Below are 14,652 nucleotides of genomic sequence, written 5' to 3' on the forward strand. Positions count from 1 at the left end.
CATGAACTCTGCACAAGTTATCACATTAGAAATTTTAACTACTTCCCATCCTCATATTTGCTGTTGTTAATCTAAACTGATGGAAGCCAGTGTGCAATGCAAAGAATTGGCCTCTGCTGTCCCCTACTGGAATCACATTTTGCTACCTAAATCTCCCACAAACAAAATCTGAGATCCACAAAATGCAGCCAGGCAAATAAGGCTCGGTTGAAATACTGCTGGAATTTTACCACTACTCTGGAAAAACAAGCAGTTATATATATAAAGTCCCAACTCCTATATATAAACACCGAACTGTTTAAATATACACAGTTATATATAAGCTCCCGTCTTCCACCCACAGACCCCTACCGCCCAAATAAAAGCATTTTAAAAATTAGGAGTATCTGATATGTAAGGACTTTCCATTCCCAAATCCTTTTTATTTTCAACTGGGCATTTTTATAAGAAATAGAAGAGCTTGGTTTTATGAGTACTAAAAACTACAAGCCCTAAAGACATTCGCTTTTAAGTGGTAGAATGTATCACAGAACACGGCTTTAAAAAACTATATTCATATTCCTTGCCTCACTTGTCTCCTAAATGAGATCATTTTGTTAAAAGGGGTGTGGATAGTTAAGAAAACAGAAATTTCTCTCTATTGCTAAAGATCAAAAGAACTTTAAACAGGTGAATAAATTAAGACAGAATAAAGCACTTAAGGCAACAAGTACCTAAACCACCCCTTATTTTTAGCTAAAACATAGAAAGGAAAAAAACAGATTCCCCAAACCTTAGCTATTTCGCCACAAAGCAGTGAATTCATTTCTCAATATTCATATAGTATACTTCACTTCCAAAAGCAAACACTATCTGGCAACCTAGTTTTAATTACAGCATATACACAGGATTTTAATTAGTTTCAAGCTTTAATTTAGCTTTTATTCAATTCAATTATCCAGTCTGATGGCACACAAAACTTTCTAATTATCTCTAAGCCCATTAATGGTAACTTTTAACTTTTTGCAGTTTGGTTCTTCTTTTCATTAGACTGACAAAGAAAAAATAAGCATTACATATCCTAAACCTTCCCACTAACTATACATCTAAAATAGTCAATTCAAAATATTTTTAGTTGGTTACAAAGGGTCAAACAGGCTTGTACTTTAAAAATTAATGACCATATTAGAAACTACATTATAACAGTTTTTCAAATTGGTATTCTCTCTTCAAACACAATCATTGTGATGTAGTACCTCCTCTTCACCTCCAGTCATCAAAACCAATTTAATGCTTACCATGGCATGTTCAACTACGTAAGATTTTTAACAACTTCTCCAGGAACCAAGCACCCTGAAATATTTCCCCTTCTTGAAACTTTTCCTGACATACTGAGATGTCAAATAATCTTCATATAGGATGAATAATTTTAAAATACTGCTAAATGTATTCTATAAAGGAATCAGTTTAACCTGTCCATGCCCAAACCACCGGCACATCTAAAAAGCCTGTCTGGCCTGGTCCAATACACTAATGAGAGATGATATCCACCAACCTCACCTATCCAGAGGCCCACAGGGCCATGAAATGCAAATGTGTGCATAGATACATGTACAAATTCATACATGCTACACATTTACTGAGGAGAATTAAACAGTGGTGAAATATTAATTCCACCAACCACTACTAATGACTTCTCTAAATATCTCACTATGAAAGATAATCCAAACATGTAACCAATACAAAGACCACCACTGATGCACCATGTACCTTCTTACAAAATGGAAAACAAAGCTGCTGTTCTACCTATTTCCCATTTACTTAGATCCCACTAGAAACCAAAAGGTTACCAGTCTAAAGACAAGTCTGTCTGAATGTACTATGAAATCATACACAGAGCCTAGTTCTAACCCTATTACTTGCTCAAATTATATGATTAATTACAATAAAAAAGACTTACTTTTGAATCCTCTAGTACAATCCTACTGTTAAAATAGTTTTACCTTTCACTATTGTACTATTCTCTCCTTTCCTTCTTCATGCTGGTCAAAAGAAATGCATTTAATTTAAATGAGTACATTTTGATCACAGCCCATGTTTAACAGCCCACAGGGTAAATCTGAATCAATCGAAAAATGTTTAAACATTAAAACAGTTTATGAAAATTAGAAAATTATAGGAAGAAGGAGCTCTATATCTTGTTAGGCTGTAGAAAAGGAAAAACCTCCACTTCAACTGAAACAACAACAAAATTGACCAAATAAAAACAAAAAAACTGTTTCCCTTTAAAGCCATCCAAGAACAGTAGATACAAAGAAATTTAAGAGACTCAACTCCAAAGGGACTTCCTAGATAAGCAAAGGATAGAGGACACATTCAAACTTGAGGCCACTGGCTGAAATGGGTGCAGGGCAGGTAGAAAAGCAAGCCTGCTGTCAAATGACAGACTTTGCTTAGATGAGGATTTTTTTTTTTTAAGATTTATTTATTTATTTTATTTATTTTTGGCTGCATCAGGTCTTTTAGTTGCGGCACGCGGAATCTTCGTTGAGGCATGTGGGATCTTTCGTTATGGCGCACGGGCTCTTCGTTGCAGTACACAGACTCTTTGTCGCAGTGTGCGGGCTTCTCTCTAGTTGCAGGGTGTGGGTTTTTTCTCTTTTCTAGTTGTGGCGCACAGGCTCCAGGGCGCGTGGGCTCTGTAGTGTGCAGCACGCAGGCTCTCTAGTCGAGGCACGTGAGCTCAGCAGTTGTGGCACGCAGGCTTAGTTGCCCCACGGCATGTGGGATCTTACTTCCCTGACCAGGGATCGAACCCATGGCCCTTGCATTGCAAGGCGAATTCTTTACCACTGGACCACCAGGGAAGTCCCTAGATGAGGATTTCAATCTTGGGTCTTAAAGATCCTGCCATCCCTGGGAACTCATTAAATAGAAGTTGGTGGCTTAATAATCAGAAGTAACTTGTTTCATTTAAACCAACAGTTGGTGTCTCTTCCATCATTAAGCATTAATGTTAATGTCTCACTGACATCCATATTATAAATACTCATGCAGTTCTGATGAGAAAGAAAATGTAAAACTAAAAAGATAGTCCATCTTAACCAATCACAACCTTATTGTGATTATTATTTAGGTTGTTTCCAGTTTTCTTTTTTAAACGAAATATACCCACATTTGAAGAACCTCATATTTGAATCTATGTGAGGTAAAAATGCCTGTTAATAAGCTCACACCTCAAAAACCTACAGAAATCTCTGAAAGAAAACTTTCCTTTAGTTAGTAAGGGGGGTTTATGTGACTCAGAAAGATTATAACCTCAGGAGACAAAAATGTCTACTTCTCTTTGCATGTGTAAACCTAAGAGAGTTGCCATGTGTTCTCATGACTGCAACAAAATTAGAGATAGAAGTAAATAAGCAATCACATTCTACTGAAATTATGCATTTTATTGTCTGTATTCCCTCTAGGTTTCAAGATGAACGAGGTCAGGAATCATGTCTGTTTTGCTCGTTTTATCTCCTACTATGTACAATGCCTGGCACTAATATGTATTTGTTAAATCCATATAGAACAAATGAATGAGTGAATCCAGATTACTTTCAGCTCTAACGTCTTTATAATTTTCTATTTTATGGTTTTATTATATGAATCTATGGTTCTTTGGTTCAACAATTTTAAGCAAAGTGTATTTTAAACATATACCAGTAGTATTCAATAGAACTTTTCACAATGATGGAAATGTTCTATACCTGCTCTGTTCAAGATGTGGTATTAGCAGTTTAAATGTGACTAGTGTGACTGAGAAACTGTATTTTTATTGTAATTTAATTTTACTTAATTGAAATTTAAATAGCCACATGTTGCAAGTGGCTGCAATACTGCATGGCACACAGACCATTCCTTAACTTTAGGGAACAATGTTTTACAACTGACTAGGGGCTCAGTGTTTGGAGATGCTTATGGAAAGGATCACATTTTACGATATGGACACACAGAACTGTTGTATTTTCTAGTAGTCCCTCCCTCAAAAAAAAATTATCAAGAGTAGATGGGATTTGAGTCTGAGTTAAAATACAGAAAGATATATTATATAGCACATAGTTAACAGAGGAAGAAATATCTTGTATCAAGTTGCCTCCCAAGAACTTGTATCTGCCAATCAAAACTGAACCCAACTGTTTCTCCTCTGTGAAGTTTTCTTCTCTACTTCCATAGGAGCTCCATAAAACTTCTGTCAATACCTCTAAAACTGTATATGCCTCTACTACAGACTGTTTTCAAGGTACTAAAACGTCCTTAATGGAATGGACACTATATCTTATTTTCATGCAGAAGCTCACACCAGGCCTAATCCAGTACCTCACACAGGGTTGGTCTTTCATGAATGGTTACTTAGTGAAAAAGAATGAAATCCGGGGTCAAAAGATCTGAATTCTAGTTCTGTTTCTGCCATATACTTAGTGATTTGGGGTCTAACACTTAATTGGTTATTTCCAATTCTTAACCATTACAAATGTCAGTAAGATGAACACCTTTATAGAAATTTTATTAAGATCTATTTCTGGATGTGGAATTACTGAAGCAAAAGGAAGAACTCTAAGGCTTTTGATAAGTACTACCAAATATTACCCAGAAAGATGCTAACATTTATAATTCTACCTGCAGCACACATCTCCCAACTTCACTGCAACCTCAATAGCAATGACGTAGCACATTATCCTTTTCATTCATTCATATACCTTTCTATGCCCTTTCCTCCCAAATGACTGACTTTGCTATATTCTTTTCCAAATAGCTCCCCCACATTCATGAGCAAACACGGGATACTTTTACTGGGGGTGGGGGGTGGTGAAAAGGGAGTATTTGGGAGTGGCCTCCTGCAATGCCTCTAATCCCCACACTAGAAAAAAGGAAAAGAAAAATCTATGACTCAAAACCACCTTGACTCTTATTAGAACCTCTACCAGAGAAGGTAAGAGCACAGATCTAGACTACAGGAGTCAGACTGCCTTGGTTCAAATCCTGGCTCTATGGATTTTCAAACAAAATGTATAACTGCTCAAAACACTCAAGTTTTGTCATCTGAAAACAGAGACTGAATAGTCTTATACCTCATCAAAGAGATGATGTTCAGTGAGCAGTTCTAATGAAAAGCTTAGTAAGGGAAGAAAGTTAGAACAAAAACACTAAAAGAAGATTTTCATGGATTTTTCTCAGCCATCATCATCAAGTCTCGGCCATAATGACTTAGCAAGAGCTGTCCACTTACTAGCAACCAACATCACAAAAATGTCAAACCAGCAGTCACTTACCTGACTTCCTCCATTCTTTGTTTGTACACAGTTCAGAAAGCATGCTTTTTTGCTTAGATAAAACCAAAAGCAAAGAAATAGGCCGGCACACCTACCTGGCAGTTCTACCTGCTCTGTGAATATATGTGTTGGCATCCTCTGGACAATCAAACTGAAGAACCCAATTCACAGCTGGAAAATCTGTACAGAAGGAATATCAAGTTGAAAAACCAGTTCCAAGATCTTCCTGCTGCACTATTTTTATTTTATAATATTGCTTGCCAGAGCTTCCCATCACATCAAACTGATAGATATCATCTGTGGACACTATTAAAAATAAAATTAATTGCATGAACCGAGAGATAATAAACACTTCTCTTCTTTGACAAACTGAACTAAAATTAATGACAGTGTTTGAATGTGAAGATTATTTTGTATCTGACAGAGGAGACAGACTGCTTTGTGTCACACAAATAATGAAATATCCTAATAGTTAATAACCTAAAAGAACCACTTCTCATGAGCTCCCAGTGAACTATGAAACTGGTTTATAAATTTTAATGAAAATTTACTTTTCCTGCTATTTCCATCTCCATTCAAATTAATGATGTCTTTTTAAATCCCTCTCCCCATTTCCTGGCAATAATTACTTCATATTTATTTCTGGCTACAAAAGTTTCCATTCATTCCCAGAGATCCTGGTCTCAACAACTTAAGAGAACTACCTTTAGTCATTTACGGATTTTGCCATAAGGATTTCAGATCAATGTCTATCACAGAGAAAAAAGCTAAGGGAGGGAGGAGGGAGGAAGGAAGGAAAGAGAAAAAGAGAAAGAAAAAGAAAAAGAGAAAGATTTGGGAAGATAATGATACCTATGGATACCTATGAGCATAAAAACTATGACCAAGTTATACAAGCTATTCAAAAGGGTTGAATCTATTTAAATGGGTATAACCCAAGAAAAACAGAAAAAAGATATGTAGAACAATTCTCTCCCTTGGGACTTGAAGTAACCAGGTACCTCAAAAGGCAAGGATATATTTCAGGGTTGTAAAAAGGAAGATAGGTTGAAAGTAGCACTCAGATCCTCAGGTCCCCTCCTGGATCCTATATGCTGGGTCTCCTGAAGAAAAGCCAAAGTCTTATTCTCGAGAAAGGCTTCAAGCCAAGACACCAGAGAGAGTGGAAAAAAGAGGCACCAGAGCCAGACTGAAAACAGGGGTACTGAGTGTAAGTCTGAAGGCTGACTGGGAGCCCTCTATGTCTACTTCCTTGCTAGGCTTCTAGAGAGCCAGCAGCAAGCTTAATCCTTCTGCTCAAGAGGTTGAAGGATTCTTATCTGGAGAGACTGAATGTTCAAAAAGAATACACTTCGACATCTTGGTCCTCCACAAGATGACCAAGTCCGTCTAAATCCCCTCGCAATGAAGGCCGTTAGTCAACAAGCCTCATCCACATACAAATCACTTCAAATAAGCTTTTTGATGCCTCACTGTTACATATAATAAAAGACAGTCAATTGCAGACAATCAGGAAAAGTCTCAAAAATGAAAAGACAGATAAAAGAGCAAAAATGAAACTCAACAGAAACAGAAACAATGTGAAGAGAACTTTAACTTAATATCTTCAGAAAGCTAAAACACTGCATCCGTCAAATAAGAATAAGAGGCTATAAAAAAGGAACTCTTGGTATTTCATTAAAATTTTAATCAGAAAAGGTGAAATATAAAATCAAGAAATCCCCCAGAAATAACAAGAAAAAGACAATGAAATGGCAACAGAAGAAACAAGAAAACTAGAGGATTGATCAAAGAGGTCAAATACTCTTCTAGAAAGAGAAAATAAGGGGGGAATGGGAAAATGTTATAAAAACGGTATGAGAAAAGAAACAAGCTAAGTATACAAAATTCCCCATTAGTAAGCAGTAATTACATACTCACAACAAATACTGAATATTTATTTAATCAAATCACCAAAGAAGCAATTCAGAAGTATATTTCCTGCAACTGAAAGACATGAGTCCCTATTGTGTGCTGCTCAATACAGAAGGTATTCAAGTTTAAAATTTAACAGAATTAACAACTCAATCTTTCCTCATTGCACTGGACACATTTTAAGTGGTCAACTGTCACGTGCAGCTAGTAGCTATAGTATTAGTGCAGACATAGAACATTTCGGTGATCAAAGAAAATTCTATTGAACACTGCTGGTCTAGATTGAAAAAATATACTGAATGCCTATACAACAAATGGGACCTCACACTAAGGCACATTATCATAAAATTTCAGGACTCCATAGATAAACAGAAATACTAAGAACAGCCAGAAAAAGAAAAGGGGACTACAAAAAACGGAATCAGAAAGGCAAAGGTCTTTTCAACATAATACTGACTACTGTAAGACAACGGAGCACTATCTGCAAAGTTCTAAGAGAAAATTATTTCAACCTAGATTTCTATTCTCAATACAACTATCATTCAAGAATAGGACATTATCAGATATGCAACAATTAAAAAAATGTACCTCCCATCCACTCTTACTTAGGAAGCTATTAAAGAATGAGCTTTAGTTTAAAAAACAATAATAATAATAATTCAAGAAAGGGGAAGGGGACGTCCCTGGTGGTGCAGTGGTTAAGAATCTGCCTGCCAATGCAGGGGACAAGGGTTCAATCCCTGGTCTGAGAAGATCCCACATGCTGAGGAGCAACTAAGCCCACGAGCCACAACTACTGAAGCCTGTGCGTCTAGAGCCTGTGCTCCACAAGAGATGCCACCACAGTGAGAAGCCCATGCAATGCAACGAAGAGTAGCCCCCATCTGCCGCAACTAGAGAAAGCCCACGTGCAGCAATGAAGACCCAAATGAAAAGTCTCACGATGACAAACGTGCATCAGGCTTATGGAGCAACCAGTCCAGATTAGAGCTGAAGACTTTTAAAAGGCTGCAACAAGGAGATCCCAAGGGAAAAAGAAACAGACTGTGTTCAACTGTTAGGAAACTAGGCATATGACATCTGGAACATCTGAGGAAAGTTAGAACAGGAAACACAAAACTAATTTTAACTCAATCATTAACTTGATATAAGAAAAGTACTTAGAAATATGAAGCTAAATACCAAGAGAAATAATGGCTTCTGGAGAGTGAGAAGGGGTAGAGTAGGGCTTGCTATGTCTCATAACTCATTTTTACCCATATCGGCATATTATTCATTAAGAAATAAAACTGAGAAAAATTAAGAATAAAGTTTAAAAAAGATACTGGTGTACTCTAAAGAAATTCCTGGACATACTATGAGATATGCTACATAAATACACTGGAACTTTATACACTGACATGGAAAGCCTTGGAAAGCAAGTCACAGACTGGTATGTATAATATTATTTTATACACTTCATAAACACATAATACTATATATTGCTCATGAATACATTCATACAAGCTTTTTAAAATAAACTAGAAGAGAGATTCTTGACATTTTTTGTGCCATAGTTAAAACCCATGAACCCCTTTACAGAATATTTTTTAAACGCATAAAGTAAAACATATAGGATTATAAGAGAAAACAATTATAATGAAATAAACATTTTTATTGAATTTTTTTTTTTTTTTTTTTTTTTTTGCAGTACGCGGGCCTCTCACTGTTGTGGCCTCTCCGGTTGCGGAGCACAGGCTCCGGACGCGCAGGCTCAGTGGCCATGGCTCACGGGCCCAGCCGCTCCGTGGCATGTGGGATCTTCCTGGACTGGGGCACGAACCCGTGTCCCCTGCATTGGCAGGCGGATTCTCAACCACTGCACCACCAGGGAAGGCCCTATTGAATTTTTTATATAGCAATGTATATGCTTATTTACTAACATATTAAATAACACAACCTAGCTGTATATCTAATAACTACCATAATATCAAAATAGTACTAAGTGTAAACAATATTCCAAGATATCTACAGAAACTGTAATGTAAAATGAAAATATCTATGATTTTCAACTGATGACAAAGTTACAGGTACTACCACAACAGTTTGCTGCTTACAATTGTAATTGAAGGAAATGCTAAATCTCAGTTAAAGGTTAGTGAATATATGTAATTTTTTTCCCCATCTAAGTTCACAGACACCCTGAATTCTATCACAGACAAGAAGGGAAGAGCCTTCAATTAAAAGGTTACCTACCAACTATATGACAGTAAATATGTCTAGGGAAAGGAGGAGAGGGAAAATAGTGAGACTGGGAAAGGGTACAAAAAGGATTTCAACTACATCTACTAAATATTTGGTTTCTTTAACAAACTGCAAGGAAAATATGACAAAATAGTAATATCTGTTCATTGTGATATATCAATATACAGAATACATGTTATATATGCAATATAATTGCTTATATTGACCTAAACTATTTTAGGTTCAAAAATCGGGAGGGGAAGGGTGGAATCAGAGTGTAATATAAGTAGATACAAACATAACTAAAATGTTTCAAAACGGTACATTCAAAACAGTGATGAGGGGCAGGGGGTGGGGGAGGGTAGCTGGAATGAGTTATTGCAGAGCTGAGAAAATAGCCTAGAGAGCTTTAAAAATATGCATACTTGACTACTGCTGCCAGTCACATGGGAATGAACTTTATGATGACTGAGATATGCTTTAAAATACTCCCAGCGGGATAGAAAACGGGGAGCTAAGTGGGTGAGAAAGATAACTGCTCAAACTGGGTAATATGTATATGAGGGTACTTTAGACTCAATCTCTGTGTATGTTTAAAATTTACCATAGGGCTTCCCTGGTGGCGCAGTGGTTGCGCGTCCGCCTGCCGATGCAGGGGAGCCGGGTTCGCGCCCCGGTTTGGGAGGATCCCACGTGCCGCTGAGCGGCTGGGCCCGTGAGCCGTGGCCGCTGAGCCTGCGCGTCCGGAGCCTGTGCTCCGCAACGGGAGAGGCCACAGCAGTGTGAGGCCCGCATACCACAAAAAATAATAATAATAATAAAAAAATAAAATAAAATTTACCATAATAATTAATGCAATAAAATTACGTGTTTGAAGAATTCAAATTATCACTTATTTATCCTTATCTTTTGTCCTTGCCTCTAAACTAGTTATCCTCTGTAATTACTTCCACACCCCATCCCACCCCCACAAAGCCATCAGTTGTATGATATTATAATGGCTTTTTGAAAGTTTAAACACATTAAATGTAATGATTTTAAAATAAAAATTAGAATGGTTGGAGAAAAGATGTACTTCACTGATTTTCCTTGTTAAGTAAGTTACAGTATTTGTCAAAGTTTCCAATTTTCAAAGAAACAATTTTTTTTCACATCTTTAAATTTTTAATTCTCCTTTAATCCTGTAGGCTCCTCAGATTCTATGATGTAATTATTATTATGAAACAATAAGAGAACAAAAGATGAAGACATTACAAAAATTTTCTCTGACATATCCTTAGTGTTAGTCATCCCAGTTATCAATTTACTCAACTTTCTTTTATAAAATAAGAAAGCCCAATTATTTGAGTCAAACTATTTGAATTACCGGAATACATCCATTTATAAGCCCATGATCACAGAACATTTTCTCAAAAGAAGTTTTCTTACCCAGCCCCCTGGCTGCAAGATCAGTAGCAAAGAGTACTGCATCTCTCTTGCGAACAAATTCGTTATAGACTTCCATTCTTCTCATCTGCTGCTGTCGACCATGCAGGGCAAGGACAGAAATGCCAGGACGTAGCCGGCAGAACACTCGGTACAGATACTGAACCTAGGCATTTACAGAAAAATGATTTTGGTAGTACTTCTGGGTAGCAGCAGGAAGTAAGCTTGCAAGATGAACAGAAAAATGCATTACAGAGCACAGGTTCATCAATTAAAGTACAAAGCACAGAAAGGGAAATGTAGTCTACAGCTGTGGTCTTCAAACAAAGCTGTGGTCTTTGAACATTTTTGCTCACATTATTTCCTAAAAGAATTTTGAAAAAAATATGCCCTCCTTACATTTTTAAGTTAGCATCTGACATTTTTCCAAATTTAAGTGGTTGCAAAGAATGTAATTTCTGGTATATTTAAATATATTTTAAAATAAAGACTTACCTCTTATAAATGTATCCAATTGATTCTAAATAGCACAGCAATATGATATCCACCACCAGTTATTTAAAAATATATAAAAATAATGGGGAAGGCTACGCATGTGTGGGGCAGGACCCCTCAATTTTGCTGCGAACCTAAGACTGTTCTAAAACAAAGTCTTTAAAAAAGGAAGATTACTAACAAAATGTGAGTAACCTCTTCCTTAACAGAAAAATTTTACATCATTTCTTTTCTTCCTTGAATTCATATTTCTATTTCCAGACCTCACAGAATTTTATCTTGTTTTATGCTCGAAAGTCTCTTATTGATCACTTTATCACAATTTGTGATTTTCTACAACAAAACTATGTAATATATAAGTTTTAATTTTAATTTCCTGTAGCCGTAAAGCTCCATTAAAAGTTCTCAGACTCAGCTACTATTACAATTATTAGTACAGAACTGGCTGAAGCAAAAAAAAATGTTAAAATTTGATTTAAAAAAACTGTTAAACATAAAAAATAAAATTCTATTATAAATATCTCTCTTAATATATGAGACTAGATAGAGCTGTTGCTTTAGTTTTATTTTTCTTTAGTTTACGTACTTATAAATGAATACCACTCGTTGCTATACTGAGGCAGAGTACAGCATCATTTTATTCCTATTTCTCTAACACACGTGTTAAGAAAATCTCTCCATGAAAATATAGAAAATGGACTGGAAGGGACCTTAACTTTTTGAACTCCTATAAAATATGGCAAAAACATGATGAGAGATTACAAACAATTTTATCTATCAGCTAATAACTCCATTAAGTCTTCCTTCGGATTTTGTTGAAAGTAAAGAATGGGAAACCACCTAAATTGCAAAATGACTTGTTACTCCAAAATTAAAGTTATTCATTTTCTCAAACAATATTCTAGTGCTAGGAAGGTTCTCTGATCCTGAGACAATGCACCAGTAAGAGTAGGGATAGAGGGACTCCTGCCTTTCCTTTGTAAAGTTTTTAAAAGGGCTACCATGAAAGCGGAGATGAGAAAGGAGAGCCCACAGACTAGACCACAAATGTACTCTCAGGCAACCCAATCTCAGAAAAGCATATATGGAAATTGAAGAACTATTAAAATGGAAGATCAAGAGGCTAAGAGAAAGTTAAGCATGGTTTAAACTGCACTGTAGCATGATGGGTGGTGAGAAGTGGTAAAACTAATGAGAACTGTCAACAGATTGAATATGAGTTGAAGACAAGCAAGAATTAAGTATTCAGTCATTTAATGAGATGGGGAAGAGTTAGAGGGAGCAGAACTTAGGGATAGGAAATCTTAAAACTGCTTTTCCTATGTTAAATTTAAGATGCCCTCTAGACACTCAACTGGAAATATCTAGTAGTCAAGTGGATAAACAAGTCTGGGGCTCAGAAAAGAAGTCAGGGCTTAGGATGTAGATTTGGCAGTTGTCAGAATACAGATGGCATTTAAAGCCATGGAACTAAAGAGGTATAGAAAGAGTATAGCTCGAGAAAGGGCAGAGTATACTTCACCCACTGTGAAGAGGAAAAGCAGAGTATTACAGAGTAAAAACTTTAAACATTAACTCTTAAAATTATTTCCTTGTACACAGATACGAAAAACATCCTTTCTTTAGAAGATATAAAATTCTAAAAATCTAAAAGAAGTCCTAAAAAATCTGAAGTCATTCTTTACATGGAAAAATAATGAGGTTCTGTACTTTCCCCAAAAAACAGACCACTACTTATCTTCCCCATAAGCTGGAGGAAAACTCACTGCATATTTATCATGCTAAGCTATTGCAAAAGCTATAAATCTAGAATCAACCTACTATATACCAACAACTATATGTCATCAGGAAATCTGAAAAATAGTAGAAGAAAAGTGACACACAAAATCAACCACAGTTTCTTCTCTTTCAGGGAAAAGACCAAGTTTTCTTATACATCACTAAATCCCTTATTTATAAGCATATGACTAGTGCTTAAGAAATGCTGATAAACTAAATAAAGATATAAACAAAACACTACAGAATGATAGAGGAAGGTGCAGTTCATTGTCACAAGGGGGTTGGGGAGTGTCAGAAAAGGACTTTCAGGTATAACATTTGAGCTTAGTCTTAAAGGATATTAAATATTCCTCCAGAATTAGGATGGAGGGATGCAGGGAGATCAGCATGAACAAAGATACGGAGGCATGGAAATAAATGGCATATTCAGTTCGGTATTCACGGAGGGTAAGGTAGACACGAGGTTATAAAGAACTCTAGTTAGTCTAGCCATTCAATTGTTGGTTCTAACAATATTTATTGAGGACTACTATGTGCTAAGTATTGTGCTAGGTGCTAACAATACTGAAGTAAAAACGGACAGTTTCTGCCCTTCCTTATAGAGCTTACAGTCTCTTCCATGGGTTTCTTTAAAAATGAAGACGCAAGATTTTCATTATCTACAAATCCCTCCACATTTAGCACTGTATTTATTAAAATAGACAAATAGCATTTTCTAACAGAAATTTGATATTTTAAAAGGGACAATTCAACACGAATAACTTAAGAAAAATAAACACTAGGTACCTCTTTACAACTGGAGAAAAATACAATACTTTTCTTCTTCAGGTGGCTTCTCAAAAAGGAATACAGCACACTTATTTTTTGCTGCAGCTCACAGACTATGTAGTTCTGTTCCAAAGTGGCAGGGGTGCTTATGGAAATAAGAGGGAAAATGTTAAAAATATGCCGTGTTGGTAACTTTGAAATCCAGACCAAAAAACAAATGTTAACAGTGGCATGCCTCTCAAGCAAATTTTTCAGACACACACATACACACACACACACACACACACACACACACACATACATACCCCCAAAAACAACCTCTCTACTGTCCCTTAGGAAATGAATACAGCACATGACCAAAATACATACAAAATCCCTTATAGATTATGTATCAAAAATATACATGCAAACAGGGGTCACCTCTGCAAGAGTAGGGTCAAGGATCAACTTAAGGGCATGACGGAACTTGCTGGGCAGATGGTACTATTCTACTTCTTAGTAGGGCCTTGGGTTACAGAGACATACACATTTATCAAAACTCAGTAAATGTACTCTTAATTTGTTCGTTTGTTTGCACTGTATGTAAATCTTATATCAAAAAAGAAAATCTCTATACAAATACTGAACTCTAGTTAGTGATATGTGTACTGAAATATTTAGGGGAAGTGTACAGATGTCTGCAAATTACTTTGAAATGCATCAAAAATAAGATGGGTTGATATACAGAGGGATGGGTATAGGGGTTTTTTTTGGG

General features: G+C 36.2%; 1 protein-coding gene across 2 annotated transcripts in view; it reads right to left on the reverse strand.

The window, feature by feature from the left end:
- DDX10 (DEAD-box helicase 10) overlaps positions 1–14,652 on the reverse strand; it is a 300,441-nt gene that overhangs the window by 268,572 nt on the left and 17,217 nt on the right. For both annotated transcript variants that reach the window (XM_024117374.3, XM_055078804.1), the window contains exons 7-9: positions 13,917–14,043; positions 10,860–11,022; positions 5,390–5,474 (exon numbers count right to left, since the gene is read on the reverse strand). In XM_024117374.3, the coding sequence (XP_023973142.1) occupies positions 5,390–5,474; positions 10,860–11,022; positions 13,917–14,043 (375 nt within the window). The remainder of the gene's footprint in view (positions 1–5,389; positions 5,475–10,859; positions 11,023–13,916; positions 14,044–14,652) is intronic.

This window comes from Physeter macrocephalus, chromosome 16 (assembly GCF_002837175.3).
Source record: "Physeter macrocephalus isolate SW-GA chromosome 16, ASM283717v5, whole genome shotgun sequence".
Lineage (NCBI taxonomy): Eukaryota > Metazoa > Chordata > Mammalia > Artiodactyla > Physeteridae > Physeter > Physeter macrocephalus.